This window comes from Melospiza melodia, chromosome 1 (assembly GCF_035770615.1).
Source record: "Melospiza melodia melodia isolate bMelMel2 chromosome 1, bMelMel2.pri, whole genome shotgun sequence".
NCBI lineage: Eukaryota > Metazoa > Chordata > Aves > Passeriformes > Passerellidae > Melospiza > Melospiza melodia.
This window is the reverse complement of record NC_086194.1, coordinates 111,601,121-111,623,546: the sequence shown is the minus strand read 5'-3', so window position 1 is coordinate 111,623,546 and position 22,426 is coordinate 111,601,121. Positions and strand designations below refer to the sequence as shown.

Below are 22,426 nucleotides of genomic sequence, written 5' to 3'. Positions count from 1 at the left end.
ATATGGGGAATCCCTAAAGAGGTAAGATATGATGAACTATTTAACACCTGTATAGTTATTAAAAGGTATTCTTATTTTTAGTGATGATATATACGTTACAGAAAAAACAGAGCTATTAAATTTGCCAAATATTTAAAATTCACCTCATAGAAACTTTTCTTTTTTTTCTTCTTTTGTGTGTAGAAAGCAAAAATGTCAAATAGAAATAGAGTGGGAAGACTGCATTTTCAATAAGTTAAACAGCTTCCTAAATTCACACTTCCAGGTAAAAATAAAGTCTCAAATAATGTATTTCAGAATAAAGTTCCTAGTTCTAGAAAATGCCAAAGCTTACATATTCTAAAGAAAAAAAATCAGAAGACTATGACAGGAACCATCATGTACAAATACTTTGGACACAGATAGGAAATTTGCTTAAGGAGAGGAAGAATCATCCAAGCTATAAAACATACTCCCTGCGAAAAGCATTGGACCTATGGGGTCATTGTTCACCATTGTTTTAAATGTGCATAAAAACTGTGCACTGCCCTGCAAGACCTCCCCAAAGTTCTCACATTGGCTGCTCTTTCTCTCCTTTATTAGCAAAAATATTTTTAAAAATTATTATTCAGCCTATTGCACTACCACTGCCAAGGATTTTTTTTTTTGTTTAAATAAATGTGTTTGGATTGAAAGTCTCTTTATTTGAGACAGCTGCACAGTGCATGCAAAACACGAAATGAGCCGCACCCTGCTTCCCCAGGGCCAAAGGGTCCTCGGTACTTCAGCAGGAACCCTGTTTTACAGGGAAGCTGGGTGTATAGTGCAGAGGCAGAGAGATCAAGGAATTGAGAGGAAGAACCCTAAAACGAAAACAAAATAAAACCACAGACTTGATGGCTGAGGTAGAAACTGTTGCCTATTTCAGGGATCTTCTATCAGGCTGGTGAATGCTGTGAAATTCTCCTAGTGACAGGTTAATAAGATGAGGCAGCATTCAGTGGATTACTTGGGCAAGACCTCAGCTGCACCAGTTTGCAGATCTCTGTAGAACATGTATGTGCACCCATAGATAAAATACACACACAAAATGCCTGCTCAAAAGGTCACATACAAGCCAGGATGGACAGACAAACAGAGTCAGAACATGCATGTCAAAGCCATCAATCAAAATATTTGCTTGCTGTAGGTATGCACTGCTGGCATATAATTTTTCTCTTAAACTAAATAGCAAGCATGAACTGCAGGCAGTGGAGATAAGGTACATAAAGGAAACCTAAGCCAGGAAGCTTAGCTGTCAGAAAGTATTGGAACAAAACTGCAGTTCTGCTCACAAAGTATGGTATGATGTTAAGGAAGATATATTATGTTGGAAACCTGACTAATTTTTCAGAATTTCATGCAGACACAATGAATTAAAATACTGAGTTGGAAATACTTTTTGAAAGTTTGTCAAAATTATGGCATATTCTGAAACAATGAAGTAAATTCCTCATAAAGGTAATGCAGCTGGTCATAGTAGACAAAGAGAAGACCATGATTAAAATTCTGAACCAAGAAGTCAAGCAGATATTACGTTGTGAAATTAATCGATGTCACTCTACACTGTAGCTACTTACTACCATTTGGTTTTAATAATTTTTCCAACGTTGTTCCTGTTTCTATGCCTGGAAGGACCACAGTAAACATATATAAGTCCAGTGATACTGAGGAAGCATTTCCTTTTCTCTGATGGTACTTCTAATATATGTCTTCTTTTTCATTAAGACAGACATAAGTGTCTTCACACAAAAGACATATTTAAAATTTCAGTTTTTTTTTTCTCAGAAGTATGACCTTCTTGTGATTCACATCAGTAAGATTTTACAGTAGAAAATAAGTATTTTACCTCTTAAATTGCCATGAAAAAGCCATCATACTTGGGGATTTGAGATGCCACCATCCTCACACTTTGATAATGCAGATTATAAGTCAGTCAGCTGTTTCTAGTTTTATGGATTTCTTTGGAACAGATTGCTTGACTACTTGCATTTCTACATTTCTGAGAGGCTTTTGATTATGATGGCATTTTTACAGTTTTCCTTATTACATGATCCTGAATTACATATGAGGTAGTATGTGTCCAAATATATTACATCCTATTACTACTGTAAGAGCAATGGAATTTTTTGTTACCTTGCCAATTTGTAGCTCTGTATCATTGCTCATTTGCCATATTATACTTACTTTACTAGTTCCACAGGTACATTACATGCTCTAATGGTTTCCTTGGCTTTGTTTGGCAAATGCTTAGTTCTGAGTCTTGAAGAACAATGACTAAGTAATTTATCTCTTTTGTTTCACATTATATGATGAGTAGCATCAATAAAGCTTGTATCTCCTTTCTGGTGTTGCTGGTGTTATGAGATCATCAGCAGTGGAGACTTAAGTTAGAGAAGTTTCACAGATGTTGATTCCTGACATGTGTAGTCCTGCCGTTTTTGGTGGCCTGTTCTGTTCCTTGCACTTTTCTCATCTTAATTATTTGAAAGTCATTAATTTCTTCATTCATTAGCGCTTTTTCCTGTAATTTAAAATTATTTTAACCTTTGAGCAATCTAACATTGACCTATACAAATTAACATAGAACTGATGTAAATGAATTTCTTGTCAAAATCAATGCATTTTTCACTGACTGGAGAAAGATGCAGTTTGGACAAATCTTCTGAACAATTAACACACAGAGAATCTTGGTTTTATTTTGTCCCATCTTATCTTCCAAACTAAGCATTCTCCATTATCTTATCCTAATGAACTGTTTGAAAGGCTTAGGTTGTTTTTTCATTGGTGAAGAAATCAAGTCCAGTATTTTCTAAAGAGCTTCGTACTGCACCATCCAGGAGAATATTCCATAGCAGTTTATTAATTTCAGAAGAAATCTGATTATTTTTCCTTGCCTTGGTCATCAGTCAGTGACAGAAATCCTGAGTGATCATACCAGTATAAATGCCTAGGATGCCAACTGAAGATGATAATGACCATCAGATGACAGCAGCAGAATTCAGAACAAATAATTTTCCCTCTCATTTTTTAAACCCCATCAAATATTTCCTATGTCTTATAAACTTCTTAAAATAAGCGTTGTATCTTTTGCTGATAGGCTTCTAATTCCATTCATGATATTTTTGTCTGCCGTTTGAAACCATTAGTAGAATTGATAGCATAACCATCAGCTACATAACATAAATTGGTAGGATCAACATGTTGAGTAGCTTATCTCAAAGATAAACTGGAGTGATCCTGTCACTAATTTGACAATATCCGAGCAGGCACTTTGATATGGTAAGTATGACCCAATTTTCTTCCATCATGAATAATGTATTGCATTAATCACTCTTGCCATTCCCTTCTTCCAGGCTCTGAAATCTTAAAAAGAGTCAATTGCACCATCCAGCTTTATTGACAACAGCAAGCTTCTCATACTGTTATAATGCAAGAATGGCTGTAAGCTGTTTTGGCTGGACCAAAATTCTCCTTATCCATGCATCTTCATTCTGCTGATGGCCACTGTAAGCTCCTTTATGCTTAAGAAAATTATTTAACATAAATGTAGGTGATACATGCTTAAATATTCTACATGAATTAAATATTCTACATGCTATCTATAATGAAAGAAGTATCCCTGAATACGTGCACTGTCCAGGAAATTGTTCTATTATTTCTGTAATGATAAATATGCATTTTTTTTAATGAATGGTACTTTCCCAAAGGAAAAGTGTCCATAACCACAGCCAAGATTCTTGTTTGCTGTAGACTTTCTCCAAGTGTAATAAGTTTGGCCCTTTGCCATGATGATCTGGCAATCTGGATTTGCCAGTGTATCACAGCCAAAAAGCTGTGTAACTTGGAAGATAAGAATACCACTGCCTAAAACCAGGGGATGGCTACATTTTCGTGGTATTTGATTTAGTGGTATTACACTCCTTTTAAGTTTTCCTAGTCTTCTCATCCCCAAACTCTCCATTCCATAACAAGTGCCCTGTGTTGCCATTGAAGTCACTGATTTTATATATAGGGACACAACATGATATCATTTGAGTTACAAAGTTCAAGATTTTTCTTTTCTTTTTTGCTTTGCTTTAGATGTTGTGAAATCAGTTTAACCTAGAAGATATTTCAGGATTTCCTGGGGGGCTGAAACTGAAGAGAAGACACACAAGAAATTCGCATTTTACGTACAAAGATTTTAAACTGAAAGACTAATCAGCGCTGTCAGGAGATGGGAAACGAGTGTTTGTAGGGGAAAAGAGTGAACTTTGAGTCCTGTATTTCATTGAAGAGAGACACCGCTTTGGAGCTAAAGGAGTCATAAAGTAGGACGGTGTAAGTAAAGGCTGGAGTAACAGGTACACGGAGCGGGGCTGACAGAGAGACCGCGCCAGGCTGTAGGAAGTCGCGCTGTGAAGCAAGAAAAAGGAATTGTTGTGTCAGGTGAAAATAAGCCCCACAGCGAAGGAATAAGCCCCATGCTGCCATGATCGCGGGCACAGAGACACGTAATGCGGGGACATTTAATGCGCGGCAGCCAGTAACGGCGCGGAACGGCCGCAGGCCAGAGCTCACAAATCCCTGGCGTGGGGGCAGGAACCGTGAGGACACCGGCGCTGCCTGGCCGAGGCGGAGGGACACCACTGGGGCTGCCAGCGGGGCAGGAGAGGCGCCGAGACCCCCGACCCAGGCTGGGACAACCCTCGCCGGCTCCGAGGAGCGCGGCCCAGCCCGGCTCCCCCTTCACGCCGTGCGAGAGCGGCCGGGGCGCTGCGGCCGCCCTGGGCCGGCCTCCTCCTGCCGGCCGAGTCCCCTCCTCCCCGCTGCCTTCCCGGCGGCGGAGGGGCGGTCGCGGGCGGCCGAGCCGCTCGGGGCCCGGCAGCGCTGCCCATGGGGGAGAGCGGGGTGCCCCCGCAGGTCCAGCTCTTCCTCCGCGCCTGCGAGCAGGGCGACTGCGAGACCGCCCGACGCCTCCTGGGGCTGCCCGGCGGCGGTGGCGGCGACCCCGCGGCCCCCTCCTCCTCGTCGTGCGGCCCCGAGGAGACGGCGGCGGAGCCCCGCGGCGAAGCGTCGTCCCCGCCGAGCCCCGCCGTGCCCGTGGACTGCACGGACGAGGCCGGCAACACGGGGCTGCAGTTCGCCGCGGCCGGGGGGCACGAGCAGCTGGTGCGGTTCCTGCTGCGGAAGGGCGCCTCGGTGCAGAGCAGGAACCACTACGGATGGAGCCCCCTCATGCAAGCGGCCAGGTACGGGAGAGAGGGAGGGAGGGATCAGGGCCGAGGTGCGGGTCTCCCACCGCCATCCCTCCTCGCCGCAGAGCGCCGGCCTAGTCGGCGGCAGCCCCGGGGCGGGGAAGGGAGGGAGGGCCGCCGGGGCTCTGCCTTCCCCGCCCCCGGGCTGCCGCGGGCGCTCGGCTCCCTCGCTCTCCGAACCGCGGTCCCCGGGCCGAGGGAGGGCGCCGGGGAGCTCCGGGCGGGCCAGCGTGGGAGAGAGGGCGGGCGCCATGTTGAGGGCCGCGGTGGGTTGGTGCCAGCGGAGCCCTGAGTTGTCCCGGGGATCGGAGCGGTCGCCTGTTCCCGTCCCTGGGCGGGGGTGAGGAGGGGCTGTCCCATGTAGAGTAGGCTAAGTGTTGTCCTGGGGCATTAGAAACTTTTCATGTTGAGAATGTGGTATTTGAAGCACTGCTTGCTGCTCCTTGGTTTAGCCAGCGCAAAATTGGAGCTAACGTGAACACGAAACACTGCTCTCCTCTGTGACAATAGGTATATGCACGTAGCGAACTGAAACAATTTCTCTTAGTTTGCCCATGTGTGCCGAGGTGGCTTGCCAGAGGCTAGGGAAAATCATTGCTGAGGGTTTGTAATGACAAAACGCTTGTTTTGTGCATCGGTAATGCTCTCCTCTGTGTAACCCACTGCTGGGCCGTGGGAGGTTCCCGTGTTGCCACTGCTGGGGTTGGTGCTTGTCTTTATTCCTACAAGCACACCTTGGGCTCACTGGCGTGTTTTGCAGGGTTGGAGGGCATTGCTGTCCTATAATAACGGAATGCTTAATCAAGAGAATGTTTTTTGTTATTCTGGTGGTGTTTTGGTTTGGGTTTTTTTCTGGTTTTTTTTTTTTTTTGGGTTTTTTTTTTTTTTGAGGGGGGGTTGTTTGTATTTGTTTGGGTTTTTTGTTGGCTGGTTGTTTTTTTTTTTTAATTTCATAACTTCAAAATACTTGGAAGAAAATAATCTGTTTCAAAGTCAACATTTCTCTTTTCAATTAATGGCCATAGAAAGTTCCCAAAGAATGAGTCACACAGCTGGTTTCCCAGTAAGAACAAGGAAGACAAGGTTCAACAATTTAGTTATTTTATGAAGGTTTAAAGAAAAGGAAAAAATTGCAGAGACAGATTTTTTTTCCCCTTAATGAAAACCATACGCTCATTCCCTAAAAACAATAAAGTCAGATGACTAAAACACTCTCACTGATTTCAAGAAATTACTGGCTGACATTTGAAAAGCGTTGTATATATTGCTGAAAAGTGTAAAGTAAAAGAGCATATTTTCTCTTCTTTTTAATGGATAACCAGAAAGGAAGCCTGGTGTTTGTACAAAGGTAGGCTTCAGACTTAGGTAGCTGTTTCATTTTCTAGCTGTGATTAGCTGTATTGCAGCTGGACAGGAGGTAGCATATATGCATAAAATTAACTGTGTGCAGGGGTTGCAGGCTCTACTGAGGTGATGCAGTGAAGGTACAGGGTAGATTTAGGGAGTACACAAGCTCCAGAGGCTTCCTCCTGCCACTGTATACTCTCTGGAAGGAAACGAAGGACTTTGAGGCTGTGGTTGCTTTAAGTGGTCAGTAGCATTCTCTGGGGTTTCCTCGACTAAGGTTTGCTTTGCTGTAATGTACAGAAGTTGCCTTCAGGGTCAAAGTTGGGTTGTGCTAACCACAACGTGCATGGGCATGCAGTAGTGCATGATGCCTGCAACAAGAGCACGATGCACACATCTCGTCAAGGTATTATATTTGTTTAAATATGGGGTTGCCATTTTCTCACTGATAATTGGCAACCCTAACCCCAACCTCCTGCTTGTCTGATTGCCTTTTGCTTACTGACAAACTAGCTGAGCCTCTGATAGTCAAGCGATATCAAAGCTGGGTTTCTGGTAAAGCTGGTGTCAGAGTTCACTACTCTGACCAAGTTCTTGTAGATATTTCACACAAGGAGGGTTTGGTGCCATATTTCTTTCTTGGCAGATACTTAATATTACACAGGGTTTTAATTTAGCCTTGTAGTACAGCAGTGTCTTGAAATCATAGCGCAAGCCTGACGTAGCAACTGCAACAGACAGTTGAATCACCAGACACCTTGGCACGCCTGTTACAAGTCCCTGTATGCTCATCATCACAGCGCTGGGTGTTGGAAGGAGTGGGTTAAAAACCTCAAGACTGTTGAGGAGGATTGTAAATCACTCAAGTGACCTTGGAGCCAGGAATAATTCTTGATAAGTCTTGTGTGAACTGCAGGCCATTGGTCCTTTAGCATGAACTGGTTATGGTGCCTGCTTCTCCACTTGTGTATCTCTGCCTGTGTGTTGCTTTGGGGGTCCCCAGGTTCATGAGGTAACAAGTAAATTTACTCTTTGCATTCTAGCTGAGTGAGTTTGTGGTTGTTCTGTCTGCCTGCTTTTGTCAATTTACGCACTGGGTATTCCCAATTATCAGGAAGGAATAACTGGCTGGAAGCCAATTCAAGGACCTTACTATTTTAACACTTAATTTAATTTCATTTTGGTGCTTGGTGTTGGGCTGAACCGTGTTGATGCTTCCCCCCATGCTGGTGTGTGTGACTGAGGAGCAGAATAATTTCCATTGATTGTTTTAGGGAAGGCCATTCACATGGCCAGTTGTCCCACTCTGCTGGTAAGCCATTTCTCTTAAAGACCCTCTCTGGTCCCCTTGGTGTTGAGGGAAGTTCAGCTAACTTTACAACAGTCATGGCCACTCACCGTGTTCTTCTCTGAGCTTCATGGACACATCTGTAATCCCGAAGTCTTCTTATATTGTGGGAGTTCATTGATGGTTCGCAACTAGAAAACAAGGGATAATGCAAATATAGAAGACTGACTCTCCAGTTGATAAAATGGTCTTTTTCTTCCTTAGTTAGCACTGACACTGCAGTTTTTACTCCAGATGTTCAGTAATGATGGTACTTAATAAAGATCTCTGGAAACAAACTGGCTTTGATCTGTTAATGGGATACATCTGTGGAAAAAGAGCCTGAAAGTGACATTGGTTTGTGGAAGTTATGAGTTGGTACCTTGGTGGCCTGCAGCAGAAAATGAGGCTGGCATTTTGCTGCTTTGAGCAGACCGTCCTCTTTGATAAGTGCCTGCTTTATGAGCACAGTCACTGGTGCATGTGGAATGGTTTTGTTTACAGTCCTCAGCTGATGAGTGGTCTCCTCCAGCAGGGTGCCCATTGTCACATTCAGAGATGCTTGTATGATCCCTCACAGTGTATGTATTAGTCAATTGGCAGATTTGGTAATGAAGTTTTCTAGGTTCGGAGGATGTTGGGTTTTGCAGTCCAAGGTGTTAATTCTCCCTTGTGTCTCTTTCTTCCAAGGTTTGGACATCTAAGCGTGGCCCACATCTTGCTGGAGAATGGTGCTGATCTCAATGCACAGAACAAGTTAGGAGCCAGTGTCCTCACAATGGCCTCCAGAGGCGGTCATGTCAGCATGGTGAAATTGTTGCTGGAATCTGGAGCATTTGTGGACAATTACGACCATTTTAGCACAAATGTACTTAACAGCAGCAGAGATGACCTTCCTGATATCACTCCACTGATGGCAGCTGCTCAGCATGGACATGAGGCAGTGGTGCATCTGTTGCTAGACTGGGGAGCTGATTGTAACTACACCATAAAGACAATGGGCTGGAGCCCTTTAATGCTGGCAGCTGTTAGTGGAAAGGTGAGCATGGCACAGCAGCTCGTGGAGAAAGGTGCCAACCCTGATCACTTGAATGTACTACATAAAACACCTTTTGAAATCTCTGTTGGCTTCAAACACAAAGACATGAAGGACTATTTGGAATCTCTCACAACGATTAGGCCTCAGGCAGGTATGGAATGTTACTTTGTGTTTCACTTTAGAAATTGAGGAGCTTATTTTGTATGGCCATGAGGTTCTTTGTAATTTGCAGCTGGATTTTGAAAATGTTGGAGCAGGCACACCTACTTCAGCTGAGGTACAAGTGCCCAACTTCAGCAAATTTTTTCCATGTTAGCAGGATAAGATTCCTGTCTGTATGTGGCTGTTTTGGGGATACTTTTCAAGATATTTATGCAAGCCAGCACTGGGAAGTGCTTAACAAGAGAGTTTGGTAGAGCTGGATTTTCCAGCTTTGTACTGTTTGCTATGAAAGATAAGGATGTGGCTAGCTCTAGAAAGATCATTTTCCACTGCCATATGGACATGTCCAAAACTGTTGTCTAGATTTGGTGTCATTTCTGCAGGTCAAGCTTCCCTTGTACTTAAAGAAGTAAGAACAAAAATCAGACATCTGTTTCTGTTGTAGAGAAGGTGTGATTGACTTATAGGTTAAGTTGGAACTCTAGAGATTTCATCCAGCCATGCTGCCAGGCAGGACTGATTGATTGTAGATGTTTGGTCATGACCTTGAGGAACAGACATCAGTTGCTTACAATATACAGAATCAGAGATCCATGGAATTCATGAGTGTCCATGTGTTTGCATATACAGGATGTATGTTCAGGCAGAGTTGGCCTCAACTTAAAGTATTGAAGGATTCTGTTTAAGTGAGAGAACTGGACTTGCTTTAAAGCAGATGGATGTTTGTCACCTCTGCTGAGGGGGAATTTCCATCATCAGGAGGGTAGTAACTCATTTGGGCAGAGAGAGGAGTAAAAACATTATTCTTCCACAAAAATTTCTGCATTGGTTTTTGACCACACTTCAAGTTTCCTCCTAGCACTGGAGTCTTGAATATCTTGTGAAGAAGAAAGATCATTTCTGTCATATGGAAGACAGGAAAGAAGGAACTTTTCCTTCTTTCATTGCCATAGATAGGGTGAATTGCCTCCTAGGAGAAAGCAGCTCTCTTCCCACAGCTGTTCTCAGCAGCAAATTTACTGCCTGGAATGGCTTGAGTGTTACCTGCCTTCTGTCCCTGTCCTTACTTAGGCTCTACTCAGATCTCAGTCTTTCCTTCTGGCATCTTCTCATGGTCTCCTGCTCCCTGAAGCTGCCTCTCCTCCAGGGTTTCCACATTACAAGAATGGAGCCTGGTCCTTTCCTAAACTAGTCTTTTGAAATCTGTTTTGCAGTGGTGAGCTCATACACGCAGTTCCTTCTATAAGAGCAGTTTCTGAATCAGGAGAAAATGTAGGACGCATCACTCTCTTTCCTGGTCTTAAAATAAGAGTTTCTTGGAGTATTTTGGAATTTTCAGCAATTCCTTTTGTTCAGCATATTAAGGTGACTTCCTTTGGAGTAAAGCTGTGAACATAAACCTTTTCTGTATTTCATAAAAATGCCAGAATTGGCTCACGAAATCTCTCAGTGTCTCCTTGTTTTTCATAAAATTTTGTTACCCCATTGATTCTGTAGTAATAATTTGTCCATAATAATTTCGAGGATAGAGGATGGTATTTTCTGGCATGAGTGGAAGGTGAAAAATATGTCACTATTTTTTCCTCATCTATATAGTGTCAGAATTTTCAAAGCGCTGTTAATCCATGTAAAAAGAATGATTCTTCACTCAAAGTATTACAATTTGTAATAATTACAGTTCTTATTATGGGGATGATTATCTGGGAGCTGAAGAATATTAATTCACAAATAACAAGCTGCATAGTTAAATTGACACTATTATTTTTGTGACCTTTACAAATTAACCTGGAAATACTCAAGAGGAAATAAAACTGGGGCAGCTTGTAAAACTCCTTTTGAGTCATCTTTCAAAATAATCCCATACAATTTGAGTGTTCACTGTTGTACAGGCGATTTTACCAGGCCACAAAGCCATACTGTAATTCTTTAGTGGATATTTTAGACTTCCAGGCTGGAAAAAAAGAGTTTCCAAATACAATATCCTGATGGAGAATGGAAATTGAAAAGCCTGTGCTGGTGCCTTATTATAGTTTCTAGCTTTAGCTCTGCTCAGAGAACTATACAGGTGATTCATTCTTCCCAAAGGTAATACAGAACTTGCCAATACTTTCTTTGTTCTTATTCAGTATATGCCTAAACATATGTTTTATAATACTTTAAATTTTTAATAGTTTTTTGTATAAAAATTCTACTAGAGACTTTTGGTATTTTTTTTTATTGCTAATATAAATGTTTATATTTCTTTCAGATGCAGAAAAGAGGCAACCTGATGTCTTTCATGCTTTGAAAATGGGTGAGTACTGTCATGATTCTTCCACCCTGTCTAGTTTTTCTAACTTCAGAGCATGTCTGTTTGCTAGTGTGGGAAACATGATTTTTCTCTTCCTGCTCTTCACATGTGAGCTACCAAAACATCTTCCTGGGAAAGCCTCAAGTCTGTTAGATTTTTAGGGTGATCATGTGCCCTTCTTGTACCCCTGTGATTTTTGAGATTTACAGATGTTAGTGCTGGGTCAGAAGAAGTAGCATAGGAGGGGCCAAATGAATACTGGTCGACACACTGAGTTTTGGCTTTATTTTTAAATTTGGCTATGGATGGCAGCCCTGTTAAAAAAGCAACTCACTAGGTTAAGGAGTGTCTGGGGTTCAGAGGACATTCTGTAGGTGTCTCTGTAGGTTCCAGGGTTTCTGTTTAACAAAGTTTGCTGTGAGTCTGTGTTAAAAAACCCACCCACTGTCTTTTGCCAAATTGGAACATACCAAAAGTAGTCCTGTTCCAAGAAATTAGCTGAGTGGCATTGGTGGGTGTGAGTTTCAGTGAGTGCATTCAAGTGGCTGCAGGGTTTGTCTGGGATTCTTAACGACTTTCCAAGGAAAATGTTCATGCTTGTGATTGAGTTGAAAGCAGCCTATGCTGTGAAGCAGTTTACCATCTGAAGGGTTTTATTAAAGGTGAAAATTTTTCCATTTGCATGGAAGTTGTTGATTTGCTTGTTCTTGCCCCTGTACCTGTGCTGGTACACACAATCACAGAGATCTTTTTTTTCCTTTCTCTTCTTCCCTGGTTTTGCCTGCCATAGGACAGCAAAAAGGATGTAGGTGAGCTTAGGTTCTCTGTTAAAGGCAATCCTGACTACCTCATACGTTTTGTAAAAGCAGCCCTACTTCAAGATTTAGGAAAAAACCCTCAACCTTGTTCAAATATATTCAGTAACATATTTCATACTGCTTTTTGTAATCTAGGCAAGAACTCAAGTGACTTCCAGCTCCTTTATGTGGAAACCTGAAAATTAGATTAACTTTTAAGGAACTGTAAAGCAGACTAATGACAACAAATGATTTTACTCTTAAGCAAGGAGTAGGGAAATTTTGTGTTGGAGACGTAGTTCGAATACTGGAGACAGAAAAAAAATTCAGAATATAAGAAAGCTGAGCACTGAAATAAACACCATTGAGGTTGTGAAATTCTATCAGTAAAAGTTTTTAGAATCAGTGAACTATCTTTGTAAGAGGAACTTACCAGTCAGTGTGAGACAAGGCATTATTCTACCTGTTTAAGGCAAGGTATGACCTCCATCACCTTTCAGAGTGCCTTTGTACCCACCTACTTTGATTCTAAAATCATTGATTTTCTGTGAGTGCAGCCTGTGGAAATGGAACAGGGATCTTTGAAGGAAAAATAATGGTGCCTGAGCATCATCAATTTTCCTTGCAGGACATCATCTTACGGCAATTTAATAGAAATATTCCCTATTTGTGTCTTCACATGCAGGATGCACTGCAGTTTATACAACCTTCCTTAGTCGTTCATTTCAGAAAATAATTATTACAATGGGATTGCGCCATAAGTGTACAGGTAGAGAAAATGAGGAAAATACAGTGCCTCATGCAGTTTTATGTCAGCTGGAAAGATGTACTAATTAACCAACATTTAGGTTATGTTTTATCACTGTTTTACAGGAAACTTTCAGCTGGTTAAAGACATCATTGATGAAGATCTGAGTCAGGTTAATGTTACCACTGTTGATGGTGCATCTCCCTTAATGATTGCGGCTGTAACTGGACAGCTGCCCCTTGTTCAGTTCCTCGTTGAGAAAAAGGCTGATATTGATAAGCAGGATAATGTTCATGGCTGGACAGCACTAATGCAGGCCACGTACCATGGGTAAGATATGTGCTCTCTTTGTGTCTAGCAGTAAAGAAATTTAATTTTTCTTACATCCCAATAGAAAAAATCGTCTTTGATACTGACTGTAGAAGCAGAGAGGTCTTAAAAAAAATTAAGAGACTCATGACCTCAGTTTCTCATGACTTTTGCACTGCCCTCAGTTTTTTGGAGCAGATCTGAATCATGTTTTAATCACCATAGTATGAGAAAGGCATTAAACTATTAGAGAATGTCCACAGGAGGGTAACACAGATGGTGGAGGGCCTTGAGGGGAAGCTGTGTGAGGAATGGCTGAGGTCACTTGCTTGTGCAGCCTGGAGGAGATGAGTCTGAGAGGAAAACTCATTGCCATCTATAACTTCCTCATGGGGGCAAGAGGAGGGACAGGCATTGACATCTTCTCTGTGGTGATCAGTGACAGGACCCGAGGGAATGGCCAGAAGTGCCAAGGCGAGGTTTAGGTTGGATATTAGAAAAAAGTTCTTCGCTTAGAGAGTGGTTTGGCGCTGGAAGGCGCTCCCCAGGAAAGTGGTCACAGCACCAGGCCTGACAGAGTTCAAGGAGTGTTGGATCAAAGCACTCAGAGACATGGTGTGACTCTTGGGGATAGTGCTGTGCAGGGATTCTACAGTCTTGAATTCAACTGCCCTTGTGGGTCCCTTCTAATTCAGGTTATTCTGTGATTCTGTGATATTTAGATTTTAGAATGGGTAAAGCATTTGGGAACCTGAAGCAAGCTTAGTAAGTACTGGGAACATGGTGCTCCAGGCAGTCCCCAGGAGCCTTGGTGCATACTTCAGCTTCCATCCTTTGATGTTTTTAAGTATTGTGAAAGATTCTATCACCCCTCCTGCCAGGGTTGTAAGTCTGCATGAAGTTGTGAAACTTTAAGGCAATCAGCTTTCCATGTACCACATTTTCCAGTTGTAAAACCATTTCTGTGTTCTTCTGTTCAGCCTTTAGTTTTCATCGAGTTTTTGGAAATGCAGCCAAAATAATTTCATTTTCTGTAAAGCTCCTTCGTAAATCTAAGTAGCTGCTTGGGAGTCAGACCTCAGAAATTGCCCTGGCTGGTACTTCACATGTGATATCTATAACACTGTTTGAATACAGGATATTCAGTTCTGGAAGGTGAACTTTTCTTTGTTGTAGGTAAGGCCTGCAGCAAGGTGAAGGTTCTCTTAAGTGGTAGTACATTAATAGTATAAAGGCAGGTATTCAAAACCAGATTTTTTTTTTTCAGTCAGCAGATCTGCTTGGACTATATAAATGCAACAAAAAGGAAAAATAGGAGGTCAAGTTGTCATTGCCTTGGGAAATTTTCTGAAGTAGTTCTTGGGACCTTTATTGATAGTAGTGACAGAAGTGCACTAAGATCAGATTTTCTGGTGCAGCTGTTTCACATAGCATCAGTCACACAGTGCACTGCTGGAATAGGAGCAGCCAGCACAAAGTGATGGGCAGGGCTGCTAGCATGTCCCCTTGCTGGTACTCAGGTACTTGTTTGTGCAAGCACATACAAGAGTTAGTCCTGCATGTGTTCAGATGCTGGCTGTTCAGTTTACTGGAGGACGGGATTATGAAAAGTCTTTTCCCTAATATATCAGTCAACTTTGTAAGTTTGAAACTTTGTAAGTTAATTTTGTTAATATGCTTAACATTTGTGGTAGTGGAATTTAAGGAGTGTTTGATGTTGTTCATGCTTAAGTAAAGCTGTCTAAAGGACACTGGCTCAGTGGAAAGACCAGAAGGACATCCCAGTCCTGGAAATGAGAGTGTGACTTCTTGGGAACTTAGAGCTATCCATGAAAGATAAAAGATGTCTCAAGTCACCCAAGATAATCCCAGCATCACAGCCAGCTATGAAACCCTCTCAGTGTTGTATGTTGTCATAGGTAAATAATGACAGCAGGACTGACTCCAGGGACATCTGGATCAATAGAAGAGCAGCGTGAAGGCTGCAGAAGTAGAGTTGCTGTGCTAAGTTTTACCATGATGAGTAATCATAGTTCAAGTGGAGGTAGTGCACTTGAAATATACAAGAGCCTTGTGTGTAAAGCCACCTCAGGTGCATAATACTTATCCTTGTAATTCTATACTTTGTATCTGAGCCTTTTTCTTAGCATGGAGAGTTGCAAGTTTTCATAACATCTGGAAATCTTTGAGCTCCACAGAGCCTCAGCTAACCCTTTCTCAGGACCACCAGTAGTGTGAAGGGCTTGAAGGAGGGAGCAGGCAAGGTCTCTCTGAGCCAGAGGCACTAAGAAGTGATGTCTCTGTGTGCTCACAAGGTGCAGGACTGGAGAGCAGGATGGAGGGATGATAGTTCTAAAGAAGAGTAGGAAAGTAATAGGAAATACTCAGAGGAGCTGTAGTGAGGATAAGCAGAATTTTTGTTAGAAGAGAGGAGTAACAGTCATCCTCCATTTCAGGTTGATTTTGTGTGGAGTGAGTTCAGGAGTGGAAATGTAATCTGAATAGGAAATGATGCTCTGAAGTGGAGATGTTGAGATCCATTTTTCAGCTTCATTATTAGAATTTGCAGTTACCTGTTGGTGCTTGAGAATGTTTTTTCTCTGTGTTGCTGATGCATGTCAAAGTCTGATTTTATACAAGGTCAGTCACTGTTAAAGAGTTTTAATATTAAATATATTTTCCCTAGCTTTGTTTTCTGTTCAGATATTTCATAGGCTGAATTGAAGTATTGGTTTTAACTCACAAGGCTAGTCCTGCTTATTTACTCAGGTGTATCAGAGGGGAGAGGGGCTAACTGGAGCAGGATGGTGAATGTCTTTTATGCAGCTAGCTTTGAGGAGCTTTTGTTGGAGGTGTTTGTGTTGGTTGGCATTTAATGCTGATTGTTTTTGCATTTTAAGCACCTCAGGGAAGTGATGATGTGCCCTCTCAATTATAAAATTTATAGCTGTAATTAGGTGAAGTACTGTTTGAAGTTTATAAGTTATCTTCAGTCAATTTGGCTTTTCTGTATGCAATTTCTTAATGTGCAAGCTGTGAAAATGAGGTTGCATTGAAGATTTAGTGATGGCATGTGATGACTACTGAAATGTCCTTTGTCATTCCATCTGCTTTTCTGCCCTAGGCATTAATGGCTTTCATTGGAAAGGTGTTTAGCAACATATTGCAGTCACTTCCAAAGGATCAGCTTAGGAAGCTGATACTCAAATGGTGTTTTTAAGGCTAACTTTCTGCATGTTGATTAATGTAAGTCATACTGAGTAAACGTGACTGATAAAGGACTTGTGGGAGCTTTTGAAGAGCTTGTGAACAAATTTTACACTAAGTTATTTGTAGAATGTGTAAAACTGGTCTCTGATTCAGGAATAATGTTATAAAAGGCTGCAAATAGAGTATTGGGTGCTTCTTTCTTCATTTACTTGTTCTTTAATGTGATCAATGCCTTTTTTTCTTTCCTTAAAGAAACAAAAATGTTGTAAAGTATCTGTTAAATCAAGGAGCTGATGTTAACCTTCGTGCGAAAAATGGTTACACAGCGTTTGACTTGATAATGCTGCTGAATGATCCAGGTATGCTATTTCAAAATGCTGTGGAGAAATGCACAATATAAACAAATATACATTCCTTCCAATCTAGAAAATACATTGCAGTTGCTAGGAAGTATCCTCTTATGTCTAGGCTGGACTGGACCAAGAAAGGACACTGTCTGAAAGTGATGGGGGTTCACTTAATTGGTTAGATGAGTGTATACGTTTATGGGATAACAGATTTCGTGCATTCCTCTTGCTTTTGGTTCTGAAGATGCTTGAAAACTGTGCTGTTTGTGTCACCAGAGCCAGCTGTGTGGCATTTGATTGTGGGGGCACTGGTATTCTGTAGTGTCATTAGCACAGAGCTATGAGCTGGAGGTAGAAATTGCCCCTTGACAAAGAGCAGCAAAGGGCCAGGACAGAGAGAGCGCAGTGGGAACAGAACTAGGGAACTCCTGATGGAACCTCCAGCGAGAATAAATCACACCTCAGGGTTCAGGTTGTTTGTGTGGGAGTGCTGTAGGACAAGACAGCATGCTTTGGGGAGGCTTGAATGAAACACATTCACTTTTTGTTGCAATTTTTTTTACATACATAATTTGTTATTGTTAATCTTCCTTGGTACCTGAATTGATTTATCTGAAGCCAAAACCCATTACTGCTTATGAAGTCTCTGAATTTACACCTTATGGTGGTCATGGTTACTAGCAGATTGTTTTCTGTGTCAAAGGTAGATCACTAATAGTGCAACATTTTAGACAATAAATACAGAGAATTATTTTAGACCTAACTTCTGCAGCAGAATAGTTTGTCTCGCTACTTCTTTCTCTCTTGTTCAGTTCTCTTTGCCTTTCTGAAAATCCTACCTGACTCCTGTACAAAATGCAGATTTACAGAATTTGTTTTTTTTGCTTTCCTGTCTCCTGTCATGCTTATTCTTTTTTCATCCTCTTACTTTTTTTTCTTACTTCTTTTTTGTCCATGTTTTTCTTACCATTTATTTTCAGTCCCTTCATTGTCCAGGCTGATCATCTTCTTTCTCTTTGGGATTTACTTTCGAACTTCTTTCTGCAACCTACACTTGAAGAAAGAATATTCATTTTTCTCTACTCTCTTCTGTGCCAGGTGAGAAAAGGGAACATCTCAATATTGTTCTTAACTTGTACAAAGTGTGAGAGAGGGCAGTTCACTTGGTCACACATGACTGATTCCAGCTGAGTAGCATGCTTATTTATATTGATAAAAACCTTTAGAGAGATGGTAAGACTGCAGCCCAAATTATGGAGAGAAGACATGGGAAAATAGGTCAAGAAAGAAAGGTTTGGGGGTTCATCTGCTTTGTGTTTGAGAGGTAGATCAATTGCTACTTATATGTGATTTACAGGGAAAATGTCAGTGCATCGGTTGTAATTCGGGAAAGCAAAAAAGGCCAAACATTATCTTAATTTGCTTCCTTTTAGATACAGAGCTTGTAAGGTTACTGGCATCAGCATGCATGCAAGTAGATAAAGACAAGAATAAAGTGAACAACAGATCATCTCTGCCTCGTTCCAGAAGTAGGCAATCCTTAAATGTCCCGATCTTGCCAGATGACAAAGGAGGCCTAAAGGTAAATATATTCATTCTTGGTAAAACCTCATTAATTCCTGTAATGTATAAGCAGAAAAAATAATTGCTAAGTCTTTTGGATCTAATATGTAACTGGGTTTGTTGGGGAGTTGTGTGTGTTTCTGAATTCCTCGTTGACAGTATGTTCTGATTTTGTGGAGTGTAGCAGGTATTTAACTTCCTTTTCATCAGGTAGCAAGGCATTGAAGCATTTGCATTGAAGCATTTCAGTGCCTAGAAATAGATCTCATGATTAAGTGGAAGGTACCATGTTAATAAGTTTGGAACTCAATTTCCATTATGATCTTGCTTTTAAATCTGGACAGAGGGTAGACTCCTTCCTAGCCATAAATGGTAACAGGCTATTGACATTGAAAATTAAAAATATCATAGCAGAGATTTTAATTTGAAGAGTTGTGGAGGAGTGTGTACTTGAGGCTTACATGTCATCTGGCATGCTGAATCCTTAACTCAAAACTGATGGAGGTCCAATAGGAAACAACATAGAGTTAGAATAAGTGTATGCCAACTCAACAAAGATACTCCAACTTTCATTGACTGAAAAAGAGAAGGAAGAAGAGTTAGTTTTGTTGTTGTTGCCTGTTTCCGGGCATCAGTTTATTTAGTGAATAATCTTTAATTATGGTGCATGTGTAGTGTACCTCAGAATTTTCTGGAGTCCATGATGTCATTCTTTAAGCATGAATATTACCAGGATCTTGAAAAAAGTAATGTTAATTTCCAGGCTATTTTTGACATGAATTTTAAAGACCATTTAAAGTTCTGCTTCAGCTCAAATCTGTTTTGCAGTTTTAACTATAAAGGAACATGTGATTGTTTTCATATGATTATGCTATCATTCAATATGATACAACTTCGTTGTCAATTTAGACAGAGCTATTTTACATACATGGGAGACTGTCAGAATAGCTTTTGGCTCTATGGAATACAGATCAGCAATGGATTGGATTGCAACCCTTGCAGTGTTATGACGCAAAGGCTTGAATTAGGGTCATAAAAGGTCGTGAGGTGAAAAAAAAACTAGTTGCCAGTGATAAGGATACAGGCACAATTATTGACATGAATTTAATAATCTGGAATATTTAAGTATTTGGCCTCAAAGCTGCAGAGTATTACAGTGCTTACTAGTCATTATCAAACTTTTTCAGCAGAAATTGTATTCTGTATAGTTCTATTAAAAATACAAGTTGTAAGCCTATGTAATCCATTCTTCCATCACTTCTTAATGCTTTGCTAATCAGCCTGTCTGACCATGAGTATCTTATATATCTTACATATCTTACTCTTCTTACAAATACTCCTAAAGGATAAAAATGATATTTGCAGATTTTCTGCTGGAGGGCAATGTCATAATAGGCATGACTCTTTGGAACAGTATGGCTGTGGTGAGGGGACCTCTCCTGGGATTTGTAGCAACCGTGTTTCTGTGTGAACAGCTGCCCTGTGGTGAGCTGGAACTGTGAACAAAAGAAATTTACGGCAACTCTACACCATTGTTTTGTTTAGATCAGTGCAAATGACTGAGTGTACGGTCTGCAGGGTCATGGAAATGTGAGAGTGAGAGGGAATTCATAAGGCTCACTTGCCTTAGCATCAGGAGACAGAACAAATCCACAAAGAACATCTTTGATAGATATTCAGTTCACTCTTCTTTCACTGTAGTGAAGATTCCCATATCCCATGGTTTTTCCATTAGCACCCAGTTCCACTGCTTGATGCTTTTTTGGGTTAGAATTTTTTTCACCCTGAAATTTTTCCTTTTGTTGCCCATTAAATTGATTGAATCTTGTTCAGTGGTCACCTTCATTTTTGTAAGAACTGTATAAATACTCGAAGAACTATAATATTTAATATTTTTTTCTAGTCTAAACAAAATTGATTAATGCAAATTTCCTTGTTTGTATGTTTTGATTCCTAAACTTTTGACTATTTCTAGTATGTATGTTATCTGTCAAGATGAGGATTCTAAAATGAGTGGTGAGATTCTGACCAGGGTCACAGTATCACTTAGTGGCATACAAAAACTCTGTCACAGATGTGTTTCCTTTTTGCCCATGAAATTCACTTTTTTCTTTTTCAGCAGTAACACTGTGCATCTATACTGAGTTTCTGCTATGTTGTGATTGATTTTTTTTCTTTAGTACACCTGCTTATTTCCTTGCTTTTTTTTCCTACATTAGTACACTTGATTTCTTCTTGCATGCCAGCTTGAACCTCCACTGAAAAATGTCAATTTGGCAGTGTTTAAATTTAGAGTGTTAAAGGTGATTACAAAACTGTCTAGATGGATGTCTTCCTTAGACTACAGAAAAATATGTTGTGTTTCATTGCTGCAGTTGTTAGTGAACATTCCCAAATCTATTGCACAAAGTATGTTCTCCCAGTTTGAGATCAAATAATTTGCAATTTGTCTCATTTTTTGGCTGTGGTCTTTTCCCTTTATTAATTTTACTTGAACCATATTTTTCTTAATTGTTTGATGAATGCTACATGAAATAGCAATAAAAGCTTTAATAAAGTCAAGCTGCATTCCAACTTTTCTTCCCTTCTGCTCACTTGACTGGTTATTCTGTCAAAAAGAGATTCATTTGGTAGAGTTTATTTTCAACAAACCTATGCTGGCTGTGTCTTATGAGCTGTGATGACATAAGAAGTTTTTTCAGTTATGCCTTTTCATGGTAAGCATTTTGATCAGTAAATTTTCAGATTTTCCCTTTTCAGTGATTGTATATTTGCCTTTTGCCTGATTTCTGTAACTTCTTCCATACTTTTTAGTGAAGATAATATTTATTCAGAGGTCATGTTGCCTATAATTAACCTGGGGTAATTTTAATCAATATTGTCTGGTTCTAATTTGTCTAGTTCTCATTTAAATACTCTTACTCTGTTAAGCAAATGCACATATATTCCTGCCTTCCTCCTGTTAATGGTACTCATACTAAAATACCTGATTACAGCTAGGCTGCTTATAAAGTTTAAAAAAATAAATGCTTTTCAGTTTCACCTCTTCTTTGAGCACTTTTGTCATTAACTAGTAGACTTTTTGTGATGTTTCTTTTAATTTTAGTTTGTGCACTGCATTGGCCCCTATTCCTTTACCTGCTGATAACATAGTGGATATTCATGATCTCATTCTTCACCTCTATCGCACAAGAACTGTTAACTGATTTGTTTCTTACCATTTCATGGCCTCTGTGTGAATCAACACGGGTGGGTAACCAAGGCAACCACCAAGCCACAGCTGAAATGCAAGGAGAAGATTTATTTTGTTACCTCAAGGACAAGGCTGGGTGCCAGAGATGCACAGGGACCCAGGCTTCAATAGGTTTAGTTCATCCTCTAAGTAAGGGCTTTGGGTGTGGCTGTGAGAGTGTGTTACCTCTGCACAGAAATTCTACTTCTCCAGTCAGGCAGAGGATGAACAACACCAGGCATAATGAATGGAGTTTCCCACACCTACATTTTTCACATTCCCAGCTGAAAGGTCACTTTGAGCAGGAACTCTTCCCTTCTCTTATTTGATTTTAACCCTTTCCTCCCAAAAGCTTCAAAACCAAAGTTGTCCCTTTTCCATATGCAAAAATTTTATTTCCTTTGTTTTTTTTCTTCTTGCCCGTTCTTCTTCAGCAAATTACACTCTCAATGTCAGTCTTAGAGCAGTGTGAATTACTACATTCAGTTTCTTTTCTAGATTAAAATTATTTGAGGGCAGAGATTTCTAGTTCTTCCCCTTAATCTTTTATTCCTAGCATTTTTACAAATGTCTAAGGTATTTCTAAAATGGAAACGCCATTTTTCTAGTTCTTTGATACTGTTGCCTTCTCCCACTGCTGCTAGATTTCAGCCTTTTTATAGACACTATTTTTAACCAGGAATGAATTTTTGTTACTTGAATGCCTCAGTCTATTTAAAGCCCTTTATTACAGCTTCTGTACATGTGTGATGTGGTTGGGGTATATGGAGAGGCTGCAAACTCCTACAACAGCAAAC

At 40.7% G+C, this 22,426-nt stretch overlaps 1 protein-coding gene across 5 annotated transcripts in view; it reads left to right on the top strand.

Moving 5' to 3' along the window:
- Positions 1-4,896: 4,896 nt before the first annotated feature.
- The window catches only part of ANKS6 (ankyrin repeat and sterile alpha motif domain containing 6), a 40,573-nt gene continuing 23,043 nt past the window's right edge, over positions 4,897-22,426 (top strand). For all 5 annotated transcript variants that reach the window (XR_010028804.1, XR_010028802.1, XR_010028807.1 and 2 more), the window contains exons 1-6: positions 4,897-5,252; positions 8,623-9,122; positions 11,382-11,426; positions 13,094-13,298; positions 16,740-16,846; positions 18,268-18,416. Coding sequence is in view for 1 of the 5 variants with exons in the window: in XM_063164366.1 (XP_063020436.1) it covers positions 4,897-5,252; positions 8,623-9,122; positions 11,382-11,426; positions 13,094-13,298; positions 16,740-16,846; positions 18,268-18,416 (1,362 nt within the window). In the remaining 4 variants the exon portion in view is untranslated. The remainder of the gene's footprint in view (positions 5,253-8,622; positions 9,123-11,381; positions 11,427-13,093; positions 13,299-16,739; positions 16,847-18,267; positions 18,417-22,426) is intronic.